The sequence below is a fragment of the Mustela putorius genome, unplaced genomic scaffold (genome assembly GCF_011764305.1).
Source record: "Mustela putorius furo isolate JIRA1106 unplaced genomic scaffold, ASM1176430v1.1 tig00537297_pilon_pilon_pilon, whole genome shotgun sequence".
NCBI classification, from domain to species: Eukaryota; Metazoa; Chordata; class Mammalia; order Carnivora; family Mustelidae; genus Mustela; species Mustela putorius.
The window spans coordinates 347998-373136 of NW_025422435.1; the positions used below are offsets into that span (position 1 = coordinate 347998).

Consider the following 25139-nt stretch of genomic DNA (forward strand, 5'->3'; position numbering starts at 1 on the left):
TTGTTTTTAAGACATCTCTAAACCCAATGCGGAGCTTGAACTTACAACCCTGAAATCAAGAGACCCATGTTTTACTGAGCCAGCCAGATGCCCCGTCCTGGAACATTTTCGAAATAGGAGTTAAACCATGATGATAACTTCGTAGAGAAATTCTATATATAGTTGACCTTGAACAACATGGGTTTGAACTGTATGGGTCCACTTACATGTGGATTTTTTTCAATACAGTACAGTACTGTAAGTGTATTTTCTTTTCCTTACAATTTTCCTAACAGCATTTTCTTTTCTCTAGCTTGCCTTATTGTAAGCCTATAGTATACAAAACGTACAAAATAGGTGTTAATCAATGGTTTATGTTATTGGTAAGACTTTCTTGTCATCAGTAGTAGTTAAGTTTCAGGGGAGTCAAACTTGGATTTTCAACTGTGCCCCTATCCCCATGTTGTTCAAGGGTCAACTGTACAGGTATACATAGAAAAAGACTAGAAGGAAATACTGGCTATAATACCTCATAGGGCTGCTATTAAGGGAGATGTACACCTATCCAATGTTGAATAGATACCGCTTCATAGGTTACTATTATCATTAAAAAAGAAACATACCTGACTTCATGCATGGTCTGGGACTTTGCACACTGAAACCTTTGTGTCCTTAAAACAAATACATTTCTTTTGGTCTTTGACTAAGCCAAGAGTACCCACAGTTGATAGGTTTGAATATGTATGGGCCACTGATGAAAGGCTGTAATATAAAAGGGGGGGGTTGGTTAAGAGTGTGGCCTGCAATTCAATGCTCTCATTTTTAGCCTTGCTAATTATCAGGTAGTACTCAATTCTGTTACTTGTTATTCATCAGTTATTAAGCACTCAAGTGCTGTAAGCACTGTACAACAGGTAAAAACTCAATCCTTGTCCTCATGAGAGCTCTTTCATTTTAATTATGTATGTGTGTGTATGTATATATATACACATGTACATACATATATGATTTCTGATTACAAAAATATAATAAATGTTCACATAAAAATTTTGTAAAACATAAAAAGTCTGAAGAAAAAAGCATTGATCACTCATATCCTGCCTATTAAATCTGGAGATGACCTGTTTTTGATGTATTTCTTTCTAGTTCTTTTTTTGCATCATATTGTTTTTTTTACAAAATTGGGATTCTCTTGTACGACATGTTCTACAACATAATTATAATGACTGTATTATTTCATCGTTTGGATTCTACCATGCTTTATTTAATTACTGCTGGATGTCAAACTTTTTTTTGTACCACAGGCAAACCTACATATAACCTGGTCAAAGAAATAGAGGTACTGTTGGGCAATCATTTGATTAGAGTCAGATTCACTCTTTAGAAACAACTGTGGAAACACATGGATTCTTATTTAATGTTTTATACCATTTTGAAGTACCCTGGAGTGAAGAAAAGGAAATAAGTATTTAGGGAGACTAGTGAGCTCCTCAACCACGGAGACCAGTTTTTACTTGTCTCTTTCTCCAGCATCTAGCATAGTCCTTGGTACTCAATAAATGTTTGTTGGATGAATTGATGAATGTGTGAATAAAGGACAGAGCGGGGGAAGCCCCAATGAACTCAAATTGCAGCAATACTTCTAGGATGTAAGGCTTAACAAGGGCAAAGATAAAACTGAAACAAGAGAGGAAAAAAGGCAGGAAGGCAAAAATAAGGAATCTTCATCTTTCTCTTTAAAAAGAATTAGTATGGGGGGGGAGAAAAAAAAGAATTAGTATAAACCTATGACTATATGGTCAATTAATCTTCAATAACAGGAAAGAATATCCAATGAGAAAAGGACAGTCTCTTCCACAAATGGTGTTGGGGAAACTGGACCACTTTCTTTCAGTATACACAAAAATAAATTCAAAATGGATTAAAGAGCTAAACGTGAGACCTGAAACCATAAAAATCCTGAAGAAAGCATGGGCAGTAACCTCTTTGACATAGGCTGAGGCAACTTTTTCCTAGATATGTCCCCTGAGGCAAGGGAAACAAAAGCAAAAATAAACTATTGGGGCTACATCAAAACAAAAAGCTTCTGTGCAGCAAAGGTAGCCATCAACAAAACTAAAAGGCAACCAATGGAATGGGACAACATATTTGCAAATGACATATCTGATAAAGGGCTAATATCCAAAACATATAAAGAACTTCTAAAACTCAACACCCAAAGAACCTCATTCGATTTAAAAATGGACAGAAGACATGAAGAGGCATTTTTTCCAAAGAAGACATGTAGATGGCCAACAGTTTCATAAAAAGATGTTCAGGGAAATGCAAATCAGACCTACAATGAGATGTCACCTCACACCTGTCAGAATAGCTAGGATCAACAACACAAGAAACAACAGGTGTTGTCAAGGACGTGGAGAAAAAGGAACCTCATGCAGTGTTGGTGGGAATGCAAACCGGTGTGGCCACTGTGCAAATGCAGTATAGAGGTTCCTTAAAAATTTAAAAATAGAACTACCCTAGCATGCAATTCTTGATCTTGGGGTTGTGAGTTCAAGCCCCGTTCTGGGCCTAGAATTTAATTAAAAAACCAGAACTAACCTATGAAAATTAAAAATATAACTACCCTATGATCTAATAATCTCACTACTGGGTATTTACCCAAAGAATACAAAACACTGGGCGCCTGGGTGGCTCAGTGGGTTAAGCCGCTGCCTTCGGCTCAGGTCATGATCTCAGAGTCCTGGGATCGAGTCCCGCATCGGGCTCTCTGCTCAGCGGAGAGCCTGCTTCCCTCTCTCTCTCTGCCTGCCTCTCCATCTACTTGTGATTTCTCTCTGTCAAATAAATAAATAAAATCTTTAAAAAAAAAAAAGAATACAAAACACTAATTCTAAGGGATACATGCACCCTATATTTATAACAACCTTGTTTACAGTAACCAAGATATGGAAGCAGACTAAGTGTCCAACCATTGATGAGTGGGTAAAGAAGATGAGGTAGATACACATACAATGGAATATTATTACATACAAGACTGAAATCTCGGGGCGCCTGGGTGGCTCAGTGGGTTAAAGCCTCTGCCTTCGGCTCAGGTCATGATCCCAGGGTCCTGGGATCGAGCCCCACATCGGGCTCTCTGCTCAGCAGGGAGCCTGCTTCCTCCTCCCTCTCTCTCTGCCTGCCTCTCTGCCTACTTGTGATCTCTATCTGTCAAATAAAAAAAATAAAATCTTAAAAAAAAAAAAAAAAAGACTGAAATCTCATTTGCCGTGACATGGATGGAGCTAGAAAGTATAATGCTAAGAAAAATAAGTTAGGGGAGCCTGGGGGTTCTGTCGTCAAGTGTCTCCCTTCAGCTCGGGTCATGATCCCGGAGTCCTGGAATTAAGTCCTGCATCAGGCTCCCTGCTCAGCAGGGAATCTGCCTCTCCCTCTCCCTCTGCCTGCTGCTCTGCCTTCTTGCGCATGCTCTCTCTCTGTCAAGTAAATAAAATTTTTAAAAGTCTTTAAAAATGTAAAAAAAAAAAATCTTTAAAAATGTAAGTTAGTCAGAGGGTCCTGGGATCGAGTCCCGCATCGGGCTCTCTGCTCAACAAAGAGCCTGCTTCCTCTCCTCTCTCTCTCTCTCTGCCTGCCTCTCTGCCTACTTGTGATTTCTGTCTGTCAAATGAATAAATAAAATCTTAAAAAAAAATAAGAGAGAGAGGGATTAGTGAAATATAGTGAAAAGACACCTATTCCTCCTTACCAGCAAGTCTAATTATGGCAGTCTGACCTACTAGTGTGCTTCAGACTATACTCTCCTCTTTAACATTCCCTCTGTCCTGTCCAAACATCTCCCCCAGCTTTGGAGGCAACATATCCCAATTGCCTCCACATAAGATCAACTGACGTTATGAGACACACCCTACGATCTATGTGGGTCCCAAGGTCCCTGTAGACTTTCTGCTATGGCACTATCCCTCGGAAAATCAACTTAGGTTAATAATATTTCTTTGAGTTCCATTTACACTTTTTCTTAAAGATTTTTTTTTTATCTAGAGAGACAAAGTGAGAGAGGGAACACAAGCAGGGGGACTGGGAGAGGGAGATGCGGGCTTCCCACTGAGCAGGGAGCCTGAGGAGGGGCTCGATCCCAGGACCCTGGGATCATGACCTGAGCCAAAGGCAGATGCTTAACGACTGAGCCACCCAGGTGCCCCCACTTCTTTTTATAATAAGAGCTTTATTGAGGTAGAATTCATATATTACAATATTTGCCCATTTGCTGTGTATAATTCAGTGGATTTTAGTATATTCATGGATCTGTGCAATAATTACCACAATTTTACAACATTGTCATCATTTTTTTTATTATTTTAATACCAGTGTAATCAACATACAGTGTGGTAGTTTTTTAAGATGTACAGTATAGTGATTCAACAATTCTATACATTACTCAGTGCTCATCATGATAAGCATACTCTTTTTTCATAGAGAGAGGGGGGAGAGGCAGAGGGAGAGAGAGAACCCAAGCAGACTCCATGTTAAGCATAGAGCCTGGTGCAGGACTTGATCCCATGACCCAAAGACTGTGACCCAAGCCAAAATCAAGAGATGAACACTCAATCTGCCAAGCTACCCAGGTGCCCCGAGAGAGACAATCTCAAGCAGGCTCCACACCCAGCATGGAGCCTGACACGGTTCTATCTCACAACTGTGAGGTCAGGACCTGAGCTGAAATCAAGAAGCAGATGCTTAACTGACTGAGTCACCCAGACACCCCAATAAGTGTACTCTTTTCTTTTTAAAGAATAATAAGTGTACTCTTAATCCCCTTCACCTATTTCACCTGTCCCTGTCCCCCGCCCCCATCAGTTTATTCTCTATAGCTTAGAGTCTGTTTTTTGGTTTGTCTCTCTCTTTTTTTTTCTTTTTTTCCTTTTTCATTTGTTTTGTTTCTTAAATTCCACATATGACTGAAATCATATGGTATTTATCTTTCTCTGACTGACTTATTTTGCTTAGCATTATACTCTCTAGATCCATTCGTGTTGTTGCAAATGGTAAGATTCCATTCTTTTTTATGGCCGAATAATATTCCTCTGTGTGTGTGTGTGTGTGTGAGAGAGAGAGAGAGAGAGAGATACACCACACCTTTATTCATTTATCTATCAGTGGACACTTAGGTTGCTTTCATAATTTGGCTATTGTAAATAATGCTGTTATAATCATAGGGATGCATGTATCCTTTCAAATTAGTGTTTTATATTCTTTTTTAAAAAATATTTAATTAATTAATTTATTTGACAGAGAGAGAGATCACAAGTAGGTAGAGAAGCAGGCGGGTGGGGGGATCAGGCCCCCTGCTGAGCAGAGAGCCAATAAGGCACTCCATCCCAGGACCCTGAGACCATGACCTGAGCCGAAGGCAGAGGTTTAACCTATTGACCACCCAGGTGCCACTGTTTTGTATTCTTTTTGAATTTAAATTCAATTTATTTATTTCAGTGCAATTAATTAACATATACTGTATTATTTGTTTTAGGAGTATAAGGCTGTGATTCATCGGTCTTACATAATATCTCATTACAACACATACCCTCCCCAATATCCATCACCCAGTTACCCTATCCCTCCAGGCCCCCTCCCCTCCAGCAACCCTCAATTTGTTTCCTAAGATTGAGAGTCTCTTATGGTTTGTCTCCCTCTCTAGTTTCACCTTCTTTCATTTTTTTTTCTCTCTTCCCCTATGATCCTATGCCTTGTTTCTTAAATTCCACATATCAGTGAGATCATATGATAATTGTCTTTCTCTGACTTGTTTTGCTTATGGGCAGAATACCCTCTAATTCCATCCATGTTATTGCAAATGGCAAGATTTCATTTTTTTTAAATGAAATTTTTTCATCTTTATTTATTTATTTTTTAAATTTATTTTTCAGAGAGAGAGAGAGTATGAGCAGGGGGGAGGAGGCAGAGTGAGAGGGAGAAACAGACTCCCCGATGAGCAGGGAGCCTAATGCAGGACTCGATCTCAGGACCTTGGAATCATAATCTGAACTGAAGGCAGATGCTTAACCGAGTGAGCCATCCAGGTGTCTCAAGATTTCATTTTTTTTTTTTTTTTTGGTGGCTGCATACATTCCAGTGTGTGTGTGTGTGTGTGTGTGTGTGTGTGTGTATCACATCGTCTTTATCCATTCATCTGTCAATGGACATCTGGGCTCTTTCCATAGTTTGGCTATTGTGGACACTACTGCTATATACATTGGGGTGCAGGTGCCCCTTCAGATCACTACCTTTGTATCTTTGGGGTAAATACCCAGTAATGTGATTACCAGGTGATAGGGTAGTTCTATTTTTAATTTTTTGAGGAACCTTCATACTATTTTCCACAGTAGCTGTACCGGTTTGCATTCCCACCCATTTTCATCATTTTAAAAAAAGAAAGTCTGTATGCTTTTTTAAAAGATTTTATTTTTGCAAGAGAGAAAGAAAGAGAGTGAGCACAAGCTGGGAGGGAGGGGCAGAGGGACAAGCAGACTACCTGCTGAGCAGGGAGCCAGAAGTGGGTCTTGATCCCAGGACCCTGGATCATGACCTGAGCCAAAGAGAGACGCCCAACCAACTGAGCCACCCAGGTGCCCACGAAAGTCTATATTTTTAAGTTAGATTCTCCCATCCCCCCCACCCCTGTAGCCTTATGTAAGCACCACTCTACTTTCAGTCTCCATAGATTCACCTATTCTGGAAATTTCATATAAGTGGAATCATATAATATGTGATCTTTTGTGACTGGCTTTTTCACTTAGCATAATGTTCTCAAGGTCCATCCATGTTGCAGCATGTATCAGAACATATTCCTTTTATGGTTGAAAAATATTCCAGGGGAGCCTGGGTGGCTCAGTGGGTTAAAGCTTCTGCTTTTGGCTCAGGTCTTGATCCCAGCAGATCCAGAGTCAAGCTCTCTGATCAGCGGGGAGCCTGCTTCCCTTCCTTTCTCTCTGGCTGCTTCTCTGCCTACTTGTGATCTCTGTCAAATAAATAAATAAAATCTTAAAAAAAAAAAAAAAAGAAAAATATTCCACTACATGGATATCTCATATTTTACTTATCTATTTATCAGTTTATGTACTTGTTGGCTATTATGAATAATACTGATATAAACATTTGTATACAGAAATTCGAGTGATGAGGCACCAAGCTAAGAACCCTGATAGTGACCGAGAACTGGAAGAGACAAGACTGTCTCTCCTAGAGCCTCCTAAGAGATTCTGAAGAATCACGGCCCTGTCCACACTTTAATTTCATCCCAGTGATACTGATTTCAGACTCTGCCTTCCAGAACTGTGAGAGAATACATTTCTGTTATTTTAAGCCATCAACATTGTGGTAATTTTTTTTAAGATTTTATTTATTTATTTGACAGAGATCACAAGTAGGCAGAGAAGCAGGCAGAGAGAGAGAGGAAGGGAAGCAGGCTCCCTGCTGAGCAGAGAGCTGGATGCAGGGCTGGATCCCAGGACCCTGAGACCATGACCTGAGCCGAAGGCAGAGGCTTAACCTATTGACCACCCAGGTGCCCCAACTTTGTGGTAATTTTTTACAACACTTCAGGACAGTACTACAGTGGTCCTTCTTAAGTTCAAACCTATCATACATAGAAAAAATGTATTTTCTCTTTGTCTCTCAGTCTCTTTGTCTCTCTCGCTCTCTAGAAATAAATAAATATATAAATACACATATACACACACAGAGGCGCTCATGCACACTTGTGTGCATCTGTGATAGTTTGGAAAAAAATACACTAAAATGTTAACAGCGATTTCTCCATAATGGGATTATGATGATTTTTTTTATACTCTTGTTTTTTAGTTTTGCCCTGAATAAGCATATATTACTTTCATAATCAGGAAAAAACAACATAGGAACACCTGGATGGCTCAATCAGTTAAGTGTCTGCCTTCGACTCAGGGCATGATCCCAGGGTCCTGGGTCGGAGTCCTGCATCAGGCTCCCTGCTCAGCGGGGAGCCTGCTTCTCCCTCTACCTGCCTCTCCCCCTGCTGTACTCTCTCTCTCTCGCTCTCTCTCTCTGACATAAATAAATAAATAAATATCTTTAAAAAAGACAAATTTTGGGGGCACCTGGGTGACTCAGTTGGTTAAGCATCTGGCTTCGGCTCAGGTCATGTTCTTGGGGTCCTGTGATCAAACCCCTGCCCAGCAGGGAGTCTGCTTCTCCCTCTGCCCTTTACCCTGCTCGTGCTCTCTCTCTCAAATAAATAAATAAAATCTTAAAAAGAAAACCCATAAATTACTTTAAAAAATCTTCAATGTCTCCCCATCACTTAAACAAAGTAAAGTACAAACTCCTAAGTACAGCACAGGCCCTCAATTATTTGGCTTATGCCTCTCTCTAGCCTAATTTCCTATCTCTTAGCCTCCCCATTTTTCTTCAGCCAGGCTGAATTACCTAAAACATAGGTCATTCAGCTTCTGATCCATTGCCAATTGCCAATCCATCATTCAGCTTCTGATCCAGAGCTTCTTCATCCTCTTGGTTAGGACCCAGTTCAAAAGCGTTCTTTCTTGTGAAGCCATTCCTGATCCACTCATGCAGACCCCTGCTAACTTCGATTTACCACTTTACCTCTGCTATTATTTTAAGATTTTATTTATTTATTTTTACAGGGAGAGAGAACAAGCAGGCCCTAGGCAGAGGGAGAGGGAGAAGCATGCTCCCGCTGAGCAGAGAGCCCCACCCAGGTGCCCCTGGTGCTATTATTTTATTTGCCTAGAGTATTGCAATTATTTGTTTACATCAACATTTCTGTTTATGTTGTGATTGTCTTGAGGAGATACATGCAAGTACAACAGTCTTCCTTTTATTTTGTTACCAAATATTTTCCAACATAAACAGCTGTTGTGATTTTTAACAAAGTATACATTCATTAGAATGTTACTGAATCCAGGGTAACATCCACTCCTGCAGCAGTTTCCTTGCTCAGCGGGGAGCCTGTTTTTCCTTCTTCTCCTTCTGCCTTTCCCCCTGATTGTATGCTCTGTGTGTGTGTCAAATAAATAAAATCTTTTAAAAAAATGTTACCAAGGAGCACCTGGGTGGCTCAGAGCATCGGGCTCTCTGCTCAGCAGGGAGCCTGCTTCTCCCTTTCCCTCTTCTTGGGGCTCTGGCACTTGTGCTCTCTCCCTTTCTCTCTAATAAATAAATAAATAAAACCTGAAAATAAATGTTACCAAATCCATAGTAGCTTTTCTATAATTTGTATTTTTTCACTGGAGACACTAAAAACCATCATGTGGGTGTCTATAAAATATTTTATTTTTTAATATTTCATATTAAAAAGTCCTCATAGATCTTTATGCATTTATATGGGAAGAGAGCTAAAGTATTTTTTAAAGTGAAAAGTCATGGCTCAAAAAAAAAAATGTATACCTTAGCTTAATCCTATGTGTATTTAAAAAAAGTATAAACATTTCTTTTTGACTAGGTAAATACAGACATAGCAAATAGAAATGGAAGAAAGTGGTCATAATTGTAACCAGAGGGAGGGATTTTTCTCTTTATACTCTTAGGTATTGTTTTTTTTCCCATGAGCAGGGAAATAAATGTTTTTCAGGAATAGAGGTGATATTTTTGTTGTTATATTAGAGGTGTTACTTATTCTCAAAAAAAAGTTTGGAAAAAATTGGTCTAGAAATGTCCAATATGGTAGCCACTAGCCATATGTGACTATTTAAATTTTAGCTGATTAAAATTAACAATTCAGTAACTGAGTTGCACTACTCATATTTCAAGCCCTCAATGGCCACATATGTAGAGCCAGTAGTTACTGTACTGAACAAAGCAAATAACATTTCTTCTTCTTTTTTTTTAAGATTTTATTTATTTATTTGACAGACAGAGATCACAAGTAGGCAGAGAGAGATAGAGGAGGAAGCAGGTTCCCCGCTGAGCAGAGAACCCAATGTGGGGCTCAATCTCAGGACCCTGGGATCATGATCGGAGTGGAAGGCAGAGGCTTTAACCCACTGAGCCACCCAGGCGCCCCTTCTTCTTCTTCTTCTTTTTTCAAAGATTTTATTTTTTTATTTGACAGAGACAGAGAGAGTACAGGAAGGGGGAGACTCCCCATGGAGCAGGGAGCCCTAGGGACGGCTTGAAATCTCAGGACCTCGAGATCATGGCCCCAGCTGAAGGCAGACGTTTAACTTTCTGAGCCACCCAGGCACCCCGCAAATAACATTCTGTCCTTGCAGAAGTTCCTAGTGGACAGTACAGGTCTAGATCACTGTTGTCCGCACATACTGAGGCACCAGTTGGGACACCCTGAAACCCTGAGTGTGAATTACTTAGCGGGAACGAACTATAACCACCGATCAGTTGAGACTTGTAGCTCTTGATTAACAACAGGGCTAGTTTGGCATTACTCGAAAATGAAAGCGCCTACCTGACTGGCATCCTACAGAATATAAAATCAGTCTGATCAGGAGGCCTACAATGTATCCATGGCAATAAAGACACCTGTTGAATCTCTTTGTGATTCACAGGCACAATAGTAGTGTTTGGACTGCTGGGTTCCCTGGTTACCATGGAAATAGGTAGTTACAATTGTATTTAATCACAGAAACTAAGTTATCAATCCCCATCATCTCCTCCACCCCCTTTCTATAATCATAACCATAACCATAGCCATAGTGATGACTGTTTCAGTTGGGCTTCATGAGTAGACCTGGCGGCAGAAGTAACTAGAAATATAAGTATGCAATGTCAGAGGGCAATCCCTAATGAGGAAGTGTGAAAAAAGAAACATGGCGGGGCATTTTTTCAGAAGGAAAAGGCTAGATCTACCACACGGATACAATGACATTGTTACTCTTGCTTCTTGCACAGGCGCAGTGCAGGAGTTCTCAGCACACGCCTACGCGCACTTTTTCGCACCTTTTCTTCTCTTTCCACTTTCTTCTCTCTCCTTTTTCGCCCTCTCCTTTGCCTCTACCATGACTTGGTTTTTCAGTCTTTCTGTTAGCCTGATTAGGCTCTCCTTCCGACCCTCCATCCTCCTCCCCACCACTTTATCCCCCTCCCCCTTCCTTTACCGTCTCGAGCAGACGACAACTTGCGCATGCGCATTAAGTAGAACGCCTCGCTCTTTGTCCCCCATCTGTCGTTCACACGAACTCGAACCTTTCGCGTTCGGTAGCCAATAGAATCGAAGAAATGGCGGAAAAAGGATTCCGCCTCTGGAGATAAACCTTGACTGGCAAGGCAGATAACCAATCAAGGACGCCAGTTTGTACCCCTAAGGAGGCACCGAGCTCCGTCGTCTCGTTTCCGGCGGTCGCGCGCTCTTTTCTCGGGACGGTAGAGGCCGTGTAGCGTCGCCGTTACTCTGAGGAGAGAACAGTGGTAGAGGGTGAGTTTGGGGACGACTTAGTTCTTGTTTGAGAGGAGAGCAGGATTTTTTGCGACAGGAGGCTAGGGTGAGGTTAGGTTTGGAGGGAGGTTGGCCATTCGTTCCAAGGCCCCTTAAGGCCTTGTCCCCGCCGCCACACGGCCTCTTCAGCCCACCCGCGGGGGCCCATTGCTTTCCGCTCTCCTTGCTTTCTGTTTTAGCCTGGCTCCCGTTGCCGTTCTCGCCCCGTTGCTTTTTGCTACTCATCTTCGATTCTGATCCCTGTCAGTAAGTTCCCCAGTCCTTTAGCCGTCTTGGGCCTCAGGGTGTGGGGTCTATTATCCGAGAGCCCTGAAGTCGAGCCTGGAGGAGGAGGCGCTTTGTCGGCGCTCCTCCCCTCAGCCTCGCGAGGCCATTAATTCAGAATGAGAAATGGGGGGGCCCCCAAGCGATGTTTCTTTGTCAAAACTCTAGGCTGGGAAGTTCATTTGCTAGTGCAGACCCCGCGGCTTCCCCGGTCAGGTTCCTGTATGCCCTTTTTTTTTTTTTTTTTAAAGTCTTGTTGCCTAGCTACTCGGCCCATTTATAGCATCACTTTTTAAAACGAAAAATTAATTTTATGGATTTCCTATTGGGTATTTTCCTCTTAGGGAAACTATTGTTGTCACCTGAAACCTTTCTTCTTGTTCTTAACAGGGAAGTTGAGGTTAGAGACGACTTGGAGGTACTTTGCTATCAACCGAAGTTGGGGTAGGTGTAGGGAGTAAGGTTGCCAGGTAAAATACCGGACGCCCCGTTAAATTTGGATTTCACATAGCAAATTATTTTTAGCATCCGTTTCATAGGGTTTAATTACTAAAAGGTCATTTTTAAAGTCTGAAATTCAAATTGAACTCTACGTTGTGTATTTTTATTTGATAAATCTGGCAACTCTCATTGCGGGGGGGGGGGCACTGACTAGATTTATGCTGTGTTTTTGTCCAACTTCTTTGTTGTTAAATGAAAGGTCTTAAGAAGCTCCTGGAAAAGTACCTTACTATATCAGTGCATTCTGCAGCTTTCAGGCAGATCCATATCCATGCAGCCCTCTAGGTCGGTAGATTTTTTAGCAGATTTAACCACCCTCCCACCCCCCAGCTTCCACTTAAAAAAAAGTTGATCCTTTTCCTGAAAACTGATTTCAAATATGTGTGATGTAGTGTTTGGTCTTGTACCTAAACCACCCATTTATGCAGTCACACTGTGTCCAGTAGCCCCAGTCTTTCTAAACCAGCAGTACATATTTTCTTTCAAGAAAAGTCCCTCATTAGGGTTAGTCTTTGGGATAGATAAGTGGACAAATCCTTGATGCAGATCTTTGTGCTTAGTTCTTAAGAGGCCCAGTGGTTAGGGGGCAGTGAATTTATTGCTCAAGAGAGATTTCTGCACGTATTTCCGTATTATGTTGGTGGTCATCATCAGAAATAAGTGATAGGGACAATACTTACTTAGTACTTGCTCCTTTGTGGGCACTGTTTTAAGTGACTTATACAGTATTATTTAGTCTTAACCATTGAATGCCTTCTTGGGAAAGAGTAAACTGGAAGGAAGGATTGTAAAGATTAGCATTGTAGAGACATTTATTCAGAAACACAGAGGTAGGCAGTTTGGTTGTAAAAAAATGATTTTTGCTGGAATCCGAAAGAGAAGAGGAGGAGTGTAATTAATGATATTTGTCTAACTACAGCACCAGCTGAATGCAGAAATACGGATAATGGTTGCCAGGAGGAACAAGTGCTGTGTACAGGATCTCATTTAGTCCTTAAAATAACCAGCCCTGTGAAGTTGCCATTGTTACCCACTCCTTACAGGTGAAGAAACTTGAGGCTCAGAAGTTAGGTGACATGGCTAGTCAGTTTGTTGGATCTAAACTTTGAAATCAAGGTGAGTTTGATTACTAAGCTTGTAGCATAGTAATGAGAATGAGCTTTAGAGTTAAAATAGTTGTGAGTTCCACTCCTTGCTCCATCACATTTGGGTAACCTTAGATGGACATCAGTTTTCTTACCCAGGAGATAATAGTTTTGAGCTCTGAGTGAGAGTGCAGACTTAGCACAGTGCCTGGCATATAATGATTGGTAAATATCTGATACTATCATCTTCACTCCCAGACTACACATCTAAAACAAAAAATAACCTCCCTTGAAGTTACTTTACATGGTTTTAGAACATCCTAGCACTTCTTTAAGGAGGTAGATCATTTCTACTAAGAAGTTATAAAATGGCCTTTTTGAAAAGGAGTGGTGAAATTTGGTTACGATGTATATACAGAGTTTTTAATATTTGAGTTTTGAGTGGATCTCTATGAGGATTTTTATAAATGTGTAAATATAAATTGTGGATTCCTGAATGGGATGCGAGATACTGAGGCTGGGGCCACTGATTGCCAGATTAAAGGCTGGAGAAAAAAAAAAGAGGGTCCTTGGATTCTAGCCAGGGGTAAGAAGGTAAGAACCTAGTTGGAGAAATGGCTGTGAAGATAACTCAAGTTTCTGCTATAGGCCAGTTTGGAGTCAAGGGGAAGGGAGGTGTTTAATAGCTGGGACTAAAATACTTAAAGATCTGAATCTAATGCCAACTTAACCCCATCCCCAAAAGTTGCTGGGGTTGACTTCATAAATTTTGTATGTTTTAATTTCCTATTTTTATGTCTTATTTTTAGAAACATGATTGCCCTTTTTTTTAGAGGAAAAAATGCTGCACTGTGGGTAAGAGTAACAAAGATAGATGCAATTATTCTAAGAATTTATTATAAGGAAGTAGTCAAAAAGAGCTATAAGCAAAAAGATGTTTACTGCATCATTCTAATATGAAAAGGGTGAAAACAAATGTCTCATGGTAGGGGGTAGTTTAGTAAGTTAGTATATATCCACATGGTAGCTGTTAAAAATTGTAAGTGTTGACATAGAAGTTAAGAAAAACTTACAGTGCTGCAGTATAACTTCATTATATTGAAATGATAATGTATGCTTTGGAAGGTAAATAAGTAAAAATGGAAATTGTGGGAGGAATATTTACTCATGGATGTGCCCAAGATTTAACTATGAACATTGTTTATAAATAATGGTGAAAATAGGAAGAACCCAGGTGTCCCAACACCATAGGTGCTTGGTTGACAGCCAAATACTGTGTCTTAAAAATTAATGTAGAAGAAAAAAATAGTGTAAAAGATTGAGTGATATAAAAGCTCAACATCATGTAATAAAGTAGAAAAATCAGGTTGTAAAATAGTCTTTATAATATTTCATTTAGAGTACATGCAAATAAGTCAGTGACTGGGAGGGTAAGTAACTGACTTCTGGTGGTGGATTTTTATTTAATATTTTTGTTTCTAAGTTTTCTATATTAAAGATGGATTTTAATAAAATCTTTTAGGAAGGGGGGCACCTGGGTGGCTCAGTGAGTTAAAGCCTCTGCCTTCAGCTCAGGTCATGATCCCCAGGGTCCTGGGATTGCGGTGGGGAGCCTGCTTCCCCATCTCTCTGTGCCTGCCTCTCTGCCTACTTGTGATCTCTGTCTGTCAAATAAATAAATAAAATCTTTTTTAAAAGATACATTTTGTAATAGGTACCTTGTTAATGAGAAATGTAAGTTTGATGAAATGATACAAATAAGATTCAGGTCTTGGCTTATGTGTCAATTCTCCAGTGAGGCTTACCTCAGCTCTGTTTAAAATTGCAGTCTTACTGGGCACCTGGGTGGCTCAGTTGGTTAAGTTTCTGCTTCCAGCTCAAGTCATGATCCCAGGGTCTTGGGAATGAGTCCTACATGGGGCTCGCTTCTTCCTCTACACTGCCCCCCCATTCGCCCCGCTCCTATTCTCTCTCTCAAATAAATACAATCTTTTTTAAAATTGCAGGCTTACCCCTTTCACTCCCTATCGACTTCGTCTCTGTTTCTTTATTTTCTAGTAGCACTTATTTCTTATTAAGTACTATGTAATTATTGGGGTTTTTTTTTTTTTTTTTTTTGGTCTAACTGGAAGGTAAGCACAACTGAAGGCAAGAATCTTTTCTTTTGTTCATTGATGTATCCCAGACACCTATAATTGTGCCTAGCAAATAGCATTCAGTGAATATTGTTGGGTGAATTAGTAAAAAAAAAAAAAAAAATTAGTAAATTATCAATAAGCTATAAACAGGGCAGTTTTCATTTTTGCCTGCCTTCTCTTTTAGTCTACATGCATTTTTGAGGGGAAAAAAAATGTCCTGTTTCTTAAACCTTTCCCTTTTAAAACCTCAAACATTTTTCTTTTCTTTAAAGATTTTATTTATTTGTAAGAGAACATAAGTGGGGAGAGGGACGGGAAAGCAGATGCCCCACTGAGCAGGGAGCTGGGACTCTGGGATTGTAACCTGAGCCACCCAGGCGCCCCAAAATGTCAGACATTTTCACATGTACATGGTCTTCATAATTTTTAATGCTGTGTAACACTACACTGAATAGATGTACCATAATTTATTAAAAACTGTACCTCTGATTTTGGGTATTTTAAGTCATTATTTTGTTTCCTTAAAGGTCATCACAGTGACTATTTCATGGATATGGTTTTTAAATTTTAAAATTCCATTCTTTCGGGGGAGGGCAGAGGGAGAGGGAGAGAGAAATCCTAAGCAGGCTCCACGCCTAGCATAGAGCTTACACGGGACTGGATCTCAACAGCCCTGAGATCATGACCTGACCAAAATCAAGAGTCAGATGCTTCACCTCCTGAGCTGCTCAGGCACCTCTAAAATTATATCCTTAGGGTAAATTTCTAGGAGTAGAATTTCCTGAGTTACAGAATATGAACAATTTGATAGCTCTTGTTATTACTTGTTTTATGAAACAAGAATTTGATAATTAAGTTGTTTATGTTTTGGAGGGATGTGATAAGAAATGTATTAGGAAAACTTTTATATACATAAAAAGTCTTCTCATATACCCCAGAATCAGTAATTATCAAGTCATTGTCACATTTTCTTTGTCTGAGAAATCAGTTTTCTCTAATTTAGAGGAATCCTGCAATGTTACCAATAAATGTCGATGAAGAGGTCCTTGTCAGCATTTTTCCTTGAGCTAAATTCTGACTAGGTCTTGTTTAAGGGAAAGGATTTAGGATTGGCTTTGCCCTTTTATTGCTGGCGAACTGTCCTTAAATGAGGAAGATGGTCCTCAGCTTGTTAACTAGATCAATTAGAAAATTTCCATTTTAAAGCCATTAGTTTTTTGTTTTGTTTTTTTTTTTTAAAGCCATTAGTTTTTGAATTCACTCTGGATTGTACCAGGAATTTTCCTTTTGTTTTAATCTTACGTTAATTTTTAGGTGAGATTTAACATTATATATTCATCTTTTTTATTTGATGCTTTTCATTGCTTTAGTAGTCACTTATCTTCATTGTGATTAATAACCATATTTACTGAATGCTTACTATATTTCAGTACTAAGCTAGTGTTTTCACATGTTTATGAATTCTCATAGCCATCTTGAGAGGTATTTTTATTAGCTTCTTTGTAACAGCTTAAATTTGTGTAGAAGTGATTTACTAAGTAGTACATAGCTAGTGAGTACTAGGACCATGCTTCCAATCTAAGTATGTCTAACTACACAGCCCATACTTTCTCTACTGTTCATTCCATATCTACTGTAGGTTGTTACCAGGTAACAAAATTTAATAGTCCTTGTCCTTGTGATAAGTAGAATCTATTTCCTTCAGTATGTTTTAATATTATGATAGAGCTAGTTTTTAGGCAGTAGCTTCTTTGGGGAAAGTAGTTTCCAATTAATGTATAGAACTAGTGAACTAGAAGTTTCTTCAAGCTACTCTGATGCAAGCTGTTCTCATTTAGAACTTGTCTAGCTTCTCCATGCAGCATAACTGCTAAAGTCTAGTGGTATTTAGGTTTTTGAGTGGTGCAACTTTGCCATACTTGTTTACAATAACCAGTTTGAATCTGGCAAAAGCCAGGATATCAGAGATGATTAGTGACACATAAATCATCAGGAAGGTGACTGATTAGTCCTGAATGTATTTGGCAGTCCACATTTTCCTTTTAGGGTGCAAAAATGCAGAGCAATAAAACCTTTAACTTGGAGAAGCAAAACCATACTCCAAGGAAGCATCATCAGCATCACCACCAGCAGCACCACCAGCAGCAACAGCAGCAGCCGCCACCGCCACCAATACCCGCAAATGGGCAACAGGCCAGCAGCCAGAGTGAGTACATGCTTGTAGGGGGGTCAGAATAGGTTCCCTCTTGGGAAAGGTTTCTTGGTTTTTAGATTAGTCTCTTGGGCTTAAAAAAGGAATAAGCCTTTGTGGCACACCTTTTGCTCTTTTTTCCCCTATTTACCTCTTAATACTTGGGATAGAAAAGGGTGAGTCACTCAGAGGAGGAGCAGACATGTTGGGCAGCAGATGAGTACAAGTTGCTGTGTTGTGTTAGTGTATTCTGCTAAACAGATGTCTGTGTGTTTTACCTCAGAGCTCGGTTCTTAGAGGTAATCGTCAGATTGGTAGTTAGAAAATGTAGAACAAGTCTTTAAGGGAAAAGAAGTCTGGTACTGAGTGTTATACTTTAAGCCTGGGTTCTGTGCCAGCCCGTTTTTAATCAGAGTAAACATTCTTTAAAGGCATGTTCCATTCATTCAGCAAACTTTGAGTACCTATTGTGTGCCTTTAAAACTAGAACCAACCTAAACCCTCTTTTATTTCCAGAGATCCCTACAAAGAATACTGTTTCCTAACTCATTTCCTTTCATTCCGTTAACCCAAGCATGAAAGAATGGGAACTGTTAAGGTTTTGAAGATTGGTGAGAGATTGGGAAAATGGAGCAATTATGTTTCAATTTTATTTTTTAAAGATTTTATTTATTTGAGAGTGAGTGAAAGTGCATAAGTAGGGGGAGGGACAGAGGGAGAGGGATAAAAAGACTCCTCACTGAGCAGGGAAGCCCAGTGTGGGGCTTGATCCCGGGACCCTGGGATCCTGACCTGAGCCAAAGGCAGACACTTAACCGATTCAGCCATCAAGGTACCCCCTATGTTTCAAATTTAAAAAACTGATCTCTTCTGACATAAGTCTCCTTGACTTGCTTAATTTTCTCTTTGACCAATAGCTTCTGTATTGTCTTTCTGTCTCTTAGTCCGGGTGTCTCCTGACCCTTAGTAGAGCTATTGAGAAGTACTCCCAGATGTCTGCATACTGCTTTGACATTTTAAGGTCCAATTTACTGATAAGTGGTTATTGGATAGATTATTTTGGGAAATGGTGTTTGACTTCTTTACAACAATTGGGTTTCCTAATCTAGCAGCAGTTGTACCTCTTTGAGAATGTGACTGTAGATCTCTTTGCCCAATCTTTTGAGTGACTGTGTATTCTCTCAGATGAAGGCTTGACTATCGACCTGAAGAATTTTAGGAAACCAGGAGAGAAGACCTTCACCCAACGTAGCCGGCTCTTTGTGGGCAATCTTCCTCCTGACATCACTGAGGAGGAGATGAGGAAACTCTTTGAGAAATACGGGAAGGCAGGCGAAGTCTTCATTCATAAGGATAAGGGCTTTGGCTTTATCCGCTTGGTAAGCAAGAATGGGCTTTTAGAGTATGTGCTCTGAAAGGTGGGGAAGCCGGGGAATGATGGATATGGAAAATTAGGAAGTGGAAATAATTCTCAAATGGTCTGTTTGTTAAATGTTTAATAGTTATAGTTGGTAGAACAGGACAGAAGATACAGGTTTTATTTTTATTTTTCCTCATAGGTTTTTGTTTTGTTTCAAGGGCAACATAGGTTTATTTGTCTAGGACACTGAGACTAAAATATGCTCTTTGGAACTTCTGTTTTAATTGGTAAATTTCAAACATACAGAGATAGACACAATAGTATAGTGAACCTATATATACTTCATGCCCAGGTTTAATAATTATCAACTCAATTTTATTTTATCTTAGTAATGATTAAGGTTTATATAATTTATTTCCCAAGTTCTTGCCTATGTATTATCTCACTTAAGGCTTTTTGAAACTATGAAGGGACAGTTTTATTCATATCTATTTTTAAAAAATTTTTAAATTGTGTTAAAATACATATAAAATTTATTTATCCGTTTTTAAGTGTAGATCTTTTTCATAAAAACTGATTTGATTAAGAAACATGTTTAAGTATATGAGGGAGGAACTTTTCTAAGCATTCTCTACATAAACAAGGAACATAATGTGTTAGCAAGTTCACTAGATACTGTGGTCAGAGCTAGTTTTCATTCCATATCTACCATTAACTCGAGATTACATGGGCAGGTAATTTTTTCTGGGGTTCAAGGTTCCTCTTTATTTTTTTTTTTAAGATTTTATTTATTTATTTGACAGAGATCACAAGTAGGCAGAGAGGCAGGCAGAGAGAGAGAGAGAGAAAGAGGGAAGCAGGCTTCCTGCGGAGCAGAGAGCCCAATGCGGGGCTCGATCCCAGGATCCTGAGATCATGACCCGAGCCGAAGGCAGCAGCCCAAACCACTGAGCCACCCAGGCGCCCCTCAAGGTTCCTCTTTAGTAATACAAGAAGGGGTTCCCATTAGGGTCTGTGGTTCTAAAGAGGTCTCATGAAGGGCATACATGATTTTCGTTAAACTTGTATGTAGCTAGTGAAATTAAAATATTCTGGCTGCTATATTGTAATTACTGTAATAAAATTATAATTTTATATTACATTTTTTATATTACATATATTACATGTATAAAAATTGTAATAAAATATTCTGGCTGCTGGTCATTGCCCCAAAGATCTGTTACCACTTGGGTGAATAACCTACGATACTGATGACCATATAAGTGGTATTAACTTCTAGAATTTCCAGTTGATTCATTACAAGGATATCAGAGCAATTAACTATCCCAAAGAGTTATCTGAAACATGTAATTTCTATTTTTTCAGTACTCTGTAGGTTTCTTTGTGTGTTGTCAGGGTTTGGGGCAGGTAGACATTTTATATTGGGCTGTGCTACTTTTGACTCTTGATCCTGCACATGTGGTCTTTGTCAAACTCAAGTTATTCTAACTTTCCTCTGCTTTATAGGAAACACGAACCCTAGCGGAGATTGCCAAAGTAGAACTGGACAACATGCCACTCCGTGGAAAGCAGCTGCGTGTGCGCTTTGCCTGCCATAGTGCATCCCTTACAGTCCGAAACCTTCCTCAGTATGTTTCCAATGAACTGCTGGAGGAAGCCTTTTCGGTGTTTGGCCAGGTGGAAAGGGCTGTGGTCATTGTGGATGATCGAGGAAGGCCCTCAGGAAAAGGCATTGTTGAATTCTCAGGGAAGCCAGCTGCTCGGAAAGCTCTGGACAGGTGCAGTGAAGGCTCCTTCCTGCTAACCACGTAAGTGAAGGGGTGCTTTTAGAAATAGACCGTAGGTCATCACTTCCTTTGGTGGTGTGGGAAGGTAACCTCTAGGAACCATGTTTTTGTGTTCACTTAAAGACTTTGGATATTATAATTCTAACTTTTTAGTAGGGTTTTCAGTGTAATCTTACTTAAATTAACAGAAATAGTATGAGGATTAAGAAATAAACCTTTCAGTCTTCTAGTAGGTTGTTTAATCAGTGTTAAATCTCCCCTTTGAAGTCTTAGAACTCTGAAAAGTTGTTTTGTGCATGCAGCATCTCTGTGTTTACTTGACGTCATTGTCTGGAGTTTTCTAGATACTGGATATTTAAAATGCACTTAAGTATCCTATCTACTTACTTTGAACATCTTTAAAGCTGTATTCTGAGATTTAAAGCCTCATTCCATCCCGTCAACCCCAGATTCCACATAATGCCATTAAAAGAACTTGGTTACTTGGGAATGGGTATAAAGACTCCTTTAGAAATGTTTAATTGTCCAGTCCTGATCCCTAACTACTTAACCATGCCAGTGGCAGGTATAGAGAGGAAGCCTGCTGTAGGGTATAATTTGATTGACACTGAGCTGCTTTCTCCCAGATTTCCTCGGCCTGTGACTGTGGAGCCCATGGACCAATTGGATGATGAAGAGGGACTTCCAGAGAAGCTGGTTATAAAGAACCAGCAATTTCACAAGTATGTAGTTCTAATAGATTCCCTTTTGGGTGCTTGTCTATTCTTAAGGAAGCTTGTAAAGGGATGTGTCAAAGAGGCAGGTCTTTCCTGTAGCTATTCATTGGCCACCATAGTCTTGGCCCTCAGGAGGAATGCAGTGCTTGGGTGGGGGGGAATCTTGGACACAGTTTTAATAATCCAGGAACCTTGTCTACAGGGAGCGAGAGCAGCCACCCAGATTTGCACAGCCTGGCTCCTTTGAGTATGAGTATGCCATGCGCTGGAAGGCACTCATTGAGATGGAGAAGCAGCAGCAGGACCAAGTGGACCGCAACATCAAGGAGGCTCGTGAGAAGCTGGAGATGGAGATGGAGGCTGCTCGCCATGAGCACCAGGTGATGCTGATGAGACAGGGTGAGTATGGTCGTACAGCTCTTCAATCTAGAATGAGAACAAGATGACTTTCTTCAGGAATGTTTTATATCAGTTGTTAGAGAAAGGCCTAAATCTCTGCTTTTATTCTCTGAAATATTTTGTTGATCTCAGTAGGCAGATGAGCTTGGAGATGTGACAGAGAATGTTGGATTCTGTGGAGAAGGACATAATAGGAGTAACTTCATTTTTGGAATCTGGATAGCTCAGATGGCCATGTGGGGATTATATATCCCCTTTGCTTTCTGGATCTTTATGGAAAATTATTAGGCCTATATGAGGAGAATGAAGAATGCTCTGGATTGGTCTATTGTTTTCCTAGACTTGATGAGGCGCCAGGAAGAACTTCGGAGGATGGAGGAGCTGCACAACCAAGAAGTGCAAAAACGAAAGCAGCTGGAGCTCAGGTGACTAGCTCTGAACCCTCTCCTCTGACAGCTCTGATGTAATGTCTCATTCCCTTTTCCTTTTGCCTGGCTGCCTTATGCATTTGTCAATATTGCCTGAAGGCTTCTCATGTTCTCCCTTCGGATGGGAAACATTTCAGAGGCCCGTGATTCTAGGAGTTACCCAGAGCTGCACTAAAGGGAACGCAGCTGAGTGCTGCTGTCAGGAGGCTCCTTTCCAGAAGGAAGAATTTTCCCCTGAAGGACACCTTTGGCTTGCTTTAGGGCTGAACACATTTAGCAGTGAGTTTCTTGGAAAGCTCTGATAGCTTTCAGTAGGCTCTTGATCTCCCCTGTTAAGATAATCGGCTCAAGTTCTGGAATGTCTCTGCTAAATACTTTGGTCACTCTCTGTAGGCAGGAGGAGGAGCGTAGGCGCCGTGAGGAAGAGATGCGACGGCAACAGGAAGAAATGATGCGGCGACAGCAGGAAGGATTCAAGGGAACATTCCCTGATGCGGTATATCTCCCATGTGCCCATGATGTACCAGGCCAGTTATACAACAAACCCACCATAAGTTGTCCACTAGGACTATAAAACATACCAGGTTATGACCAGTTTTTGTATTCTGTGAAACTCCTTTTAGAAAGAAGAATTCATAAGAAGGAAAGGTAAGGTGTGAAGGGGAGTTCTTGCTTCACAGGCAACTTAGGATGGAGAGCTAGGGCCAGTGTTACACTGTTTAGACTCAGTGATTACATGATGAGACATATCCAGTTCTTTTTTTTTTTTTTTTTTTAATTTTTTTTTTTTAAGATTATTTATTTATTTATTTGTCAGTGATGGAGAGAGAGCGAGCAAGCACAGGCAGACAGAGAGGCAGGCAGAGGCAGAGGGAGAAGCAGGCTCCCTGCCAAGCAAGGAGCCCGATGTGGGACTCGATCCCAGGACGCTGGGATCATGACCTGAGCCGAAGGCAGCTGCTTAACCAACTGAGCCACCCAGGCGTCCCAAGACATATCCAGTTCTATAGCAGCCTAAACTAGTTCTCTGATGTCATTGGCATTACTGTGCAGATTGAGGTCCTTGAAGTCTTTGAAGTCGTCGGCTATCTCTCCCCTTGCCTTTTATCTATTCTGTTCTAGGAGACACTGACTTGTGTCCTTGCAATTCTAACCTTGAACTCAACTGCACAACTAGCAAGGAGATGTTGGTTTTCCTCAGCTTGGCCTCAGTGTACTTGGAATGTGTTACCACTCTGTTTGCTTCCCTTAGAGTGTGGTCCTCAATGTATTGTGAATGGTAGAATGCAGTACTGTCTTGGACTGTCTTGAGTATTTCATATTTTTCAGAGAGAACAGGAGATACGGATGGGCCAGATGGCTATGGGAGGTAAGGACTTAGGAGGTTAATGGCTCTGATTTCCTTTTTTGTATGATTTCTGGTGAACTCAGTGGCTTCCCAGACATAGTCCAGATTTAAGGGGGCTGACATTTCTCTCAGGGAGCATCGTTTTGGGGGGTGGGTAACACATCCTTAGCTCAGAGGTCTTATTGAATTGTTTTCTCTTGCGCAGAAAGACTGACAGGGTCTGTCTCCTGTACCGATCACACTTTTCTGCTTTAGGTGCTATGGGAATAAACAACAGAGGCGCCATGCCCCCTGCTCCAGTGCCAGCTGGTACCCCAGCTCCTCCAGGACCTGCCACTATGATGCCAGATGGAACCTTGGGATTGGTAATACACTGCAGAGCCTTACAGTAATTCTAAATGGTGATAGGAAAAAGGACTTTGATTTCAGTCCCTGTGCCTGCCTAATTTTAGGGTCACTGGTTTCCATTAAATGTAACCTGAAGGTCTTGATTTTTTGAATTTTGAACAAACCCAGTCTCTATGATTTGTCTAGGAGTTAAGTAAATGCCTTTGATTGGCTTGTCTGACTGTTGAGGTGCTATCCTGGGTTAACGGGGGTAACGCTTAGTTGTTATTGTTTTGGAGGGAAGGCAACTGAAGGTTAGGTATTAATCACATAAAATAGATTAGGAACCCAAAAGGCTTTATGGCTCATACTGAGTTCTAGTTCTAGTGTCAAAATTTTAAAACTGGGTGGCTATAAGATTGCTGAAGAGTGATGGCTTGTCCTTGTCCATATACTTAGTTCAAGAAAAGGGAGTTAAGTAGAACTTACTTAGTCTGGGAATTTGCTGTGTAATATTGCTTAGTCAATAGGAATTGGGATAAAAAGAAAGGTAGCTTGGTTGGGTGGGTCTGTAATTCAGACAGCCTTCTTTTCAGGGATGTCCACTAAGTTCTAAACAGTCTTAGTCACGCCTAGCACATCAAGAGCTTTGAATGGCCCCCCTGGGAAGGATTACAAATGGGTGGGAAGCTTGGGACATAGGTTCTATTGTAACTTTGCTCTCTTCTCTTCCAAGACCCCACCAACAACTGAACGCTTTGGCCAAGCTGCTACAATGGAAGGAATTGGGGCAATTGGTGGAACCCCTCCTGCATTCAACCGTGCAGCTCCTGGAGCTGAATTTGCTCCAAACAAACGTCGCCGATACTAATAAAAATTTCAATGTCTAGTTTCTCAAAAACCCTTTAAAGAAGGACCCTTTTTGGACTAGCCAGAATTCTGCCCTGAAGTGTTAGGGATTCCTCCCAATAGTTAGGTCTTCCTTGCCTGTACTACTCTGAGGGAGTTTGCTGGAGGCTGAGGGCAAGGGAGGGGCGATATTTAACAAATCAGTTCAGTGTGTTATATCGTTTAACTAATCGATTCTGTGTGGTGCATTCCTGAAGTCTCATGTGATTGTTGAGGGCCTGGGGTGGGGGGAACCATGGCAAAATGGATCCAGTTAGAGCCCCC

At 40.6% G+C, this 25139-nt stretch overlaps 1 protein-coding gene across 4 annotated transcripts; it reads left to right on the forward strand.

The window, feature by feature from the left end:
• Nucleotides 1-11247: 11247 nt before the first annotated feature.
• Nucleotides 11248-24867, forward strand: NONO (non-POU domain containing octamer binding). Of its 4 annotated transcripts, XM_045073983.1 has the most exons (12): nt 11318-11401; nt 12077-12130; nt 17457-17616; nt 18787-18980; nt 20468-20769; nt 21375-21470; nt 21667-21863; nt 22204-22288; nt 22685-22787; nt 23621-23660; nt 23895-24004; nt 24703-24867. In XM_045073983.1, exons 3-12 carry the CDS (start codon nt 17466-17468, stop codon nt 24835-24837), a joined length of 1413 nt encoding a protein of 470 aa, XP_044929918.1. In that variant the 5' UTR covers nt 11318-11401; nt 12077-12130; nt 17457-17465; the 3' UTR covers nt 24838-24867. The 4 variants fall into 4 exon arrangements, with proteins under 4 accessions (XP_004777287.1, XP_044929918.1, XP_012903680.1 ...); XM_004777230.3 differs by lacking the exon at nt 12077-12130 and having other exon boundaries at nt 11248-11401; XM_013048226.2 differs by lacking the exons at nt 11318-11401; nt 12077-12130 and adding an exon at nt 13225-13303.
• Nucleotides 24868-25139: the final 272 nt, after the last annotated feature.

Bases quoted from the DNA above. Each gene is read 5' to 3' on its own strand.
- NONO (XM_004777230.3), top strand. From the start codon at position 17,466: ATGCAGAGCAATAAAACCTTTAACTTGGAGAAGCAAAACCATACTCCA. The intron at 18,981-20,467 runs GTAAGCAAGAAT...TCTGCTTTATAG, and splicing joins GCTTTGGCTTTATCCGCTTG to GAAACACGAACCCTAGCGGA. The intron at 22,289-22,684 runs GTGACTAGCTCT...CACTCTCTGTAG, and splicing joins CGAAAGCAGCTGGAGCTCAG to GCAGGAGGAGGAGCGTAGGC.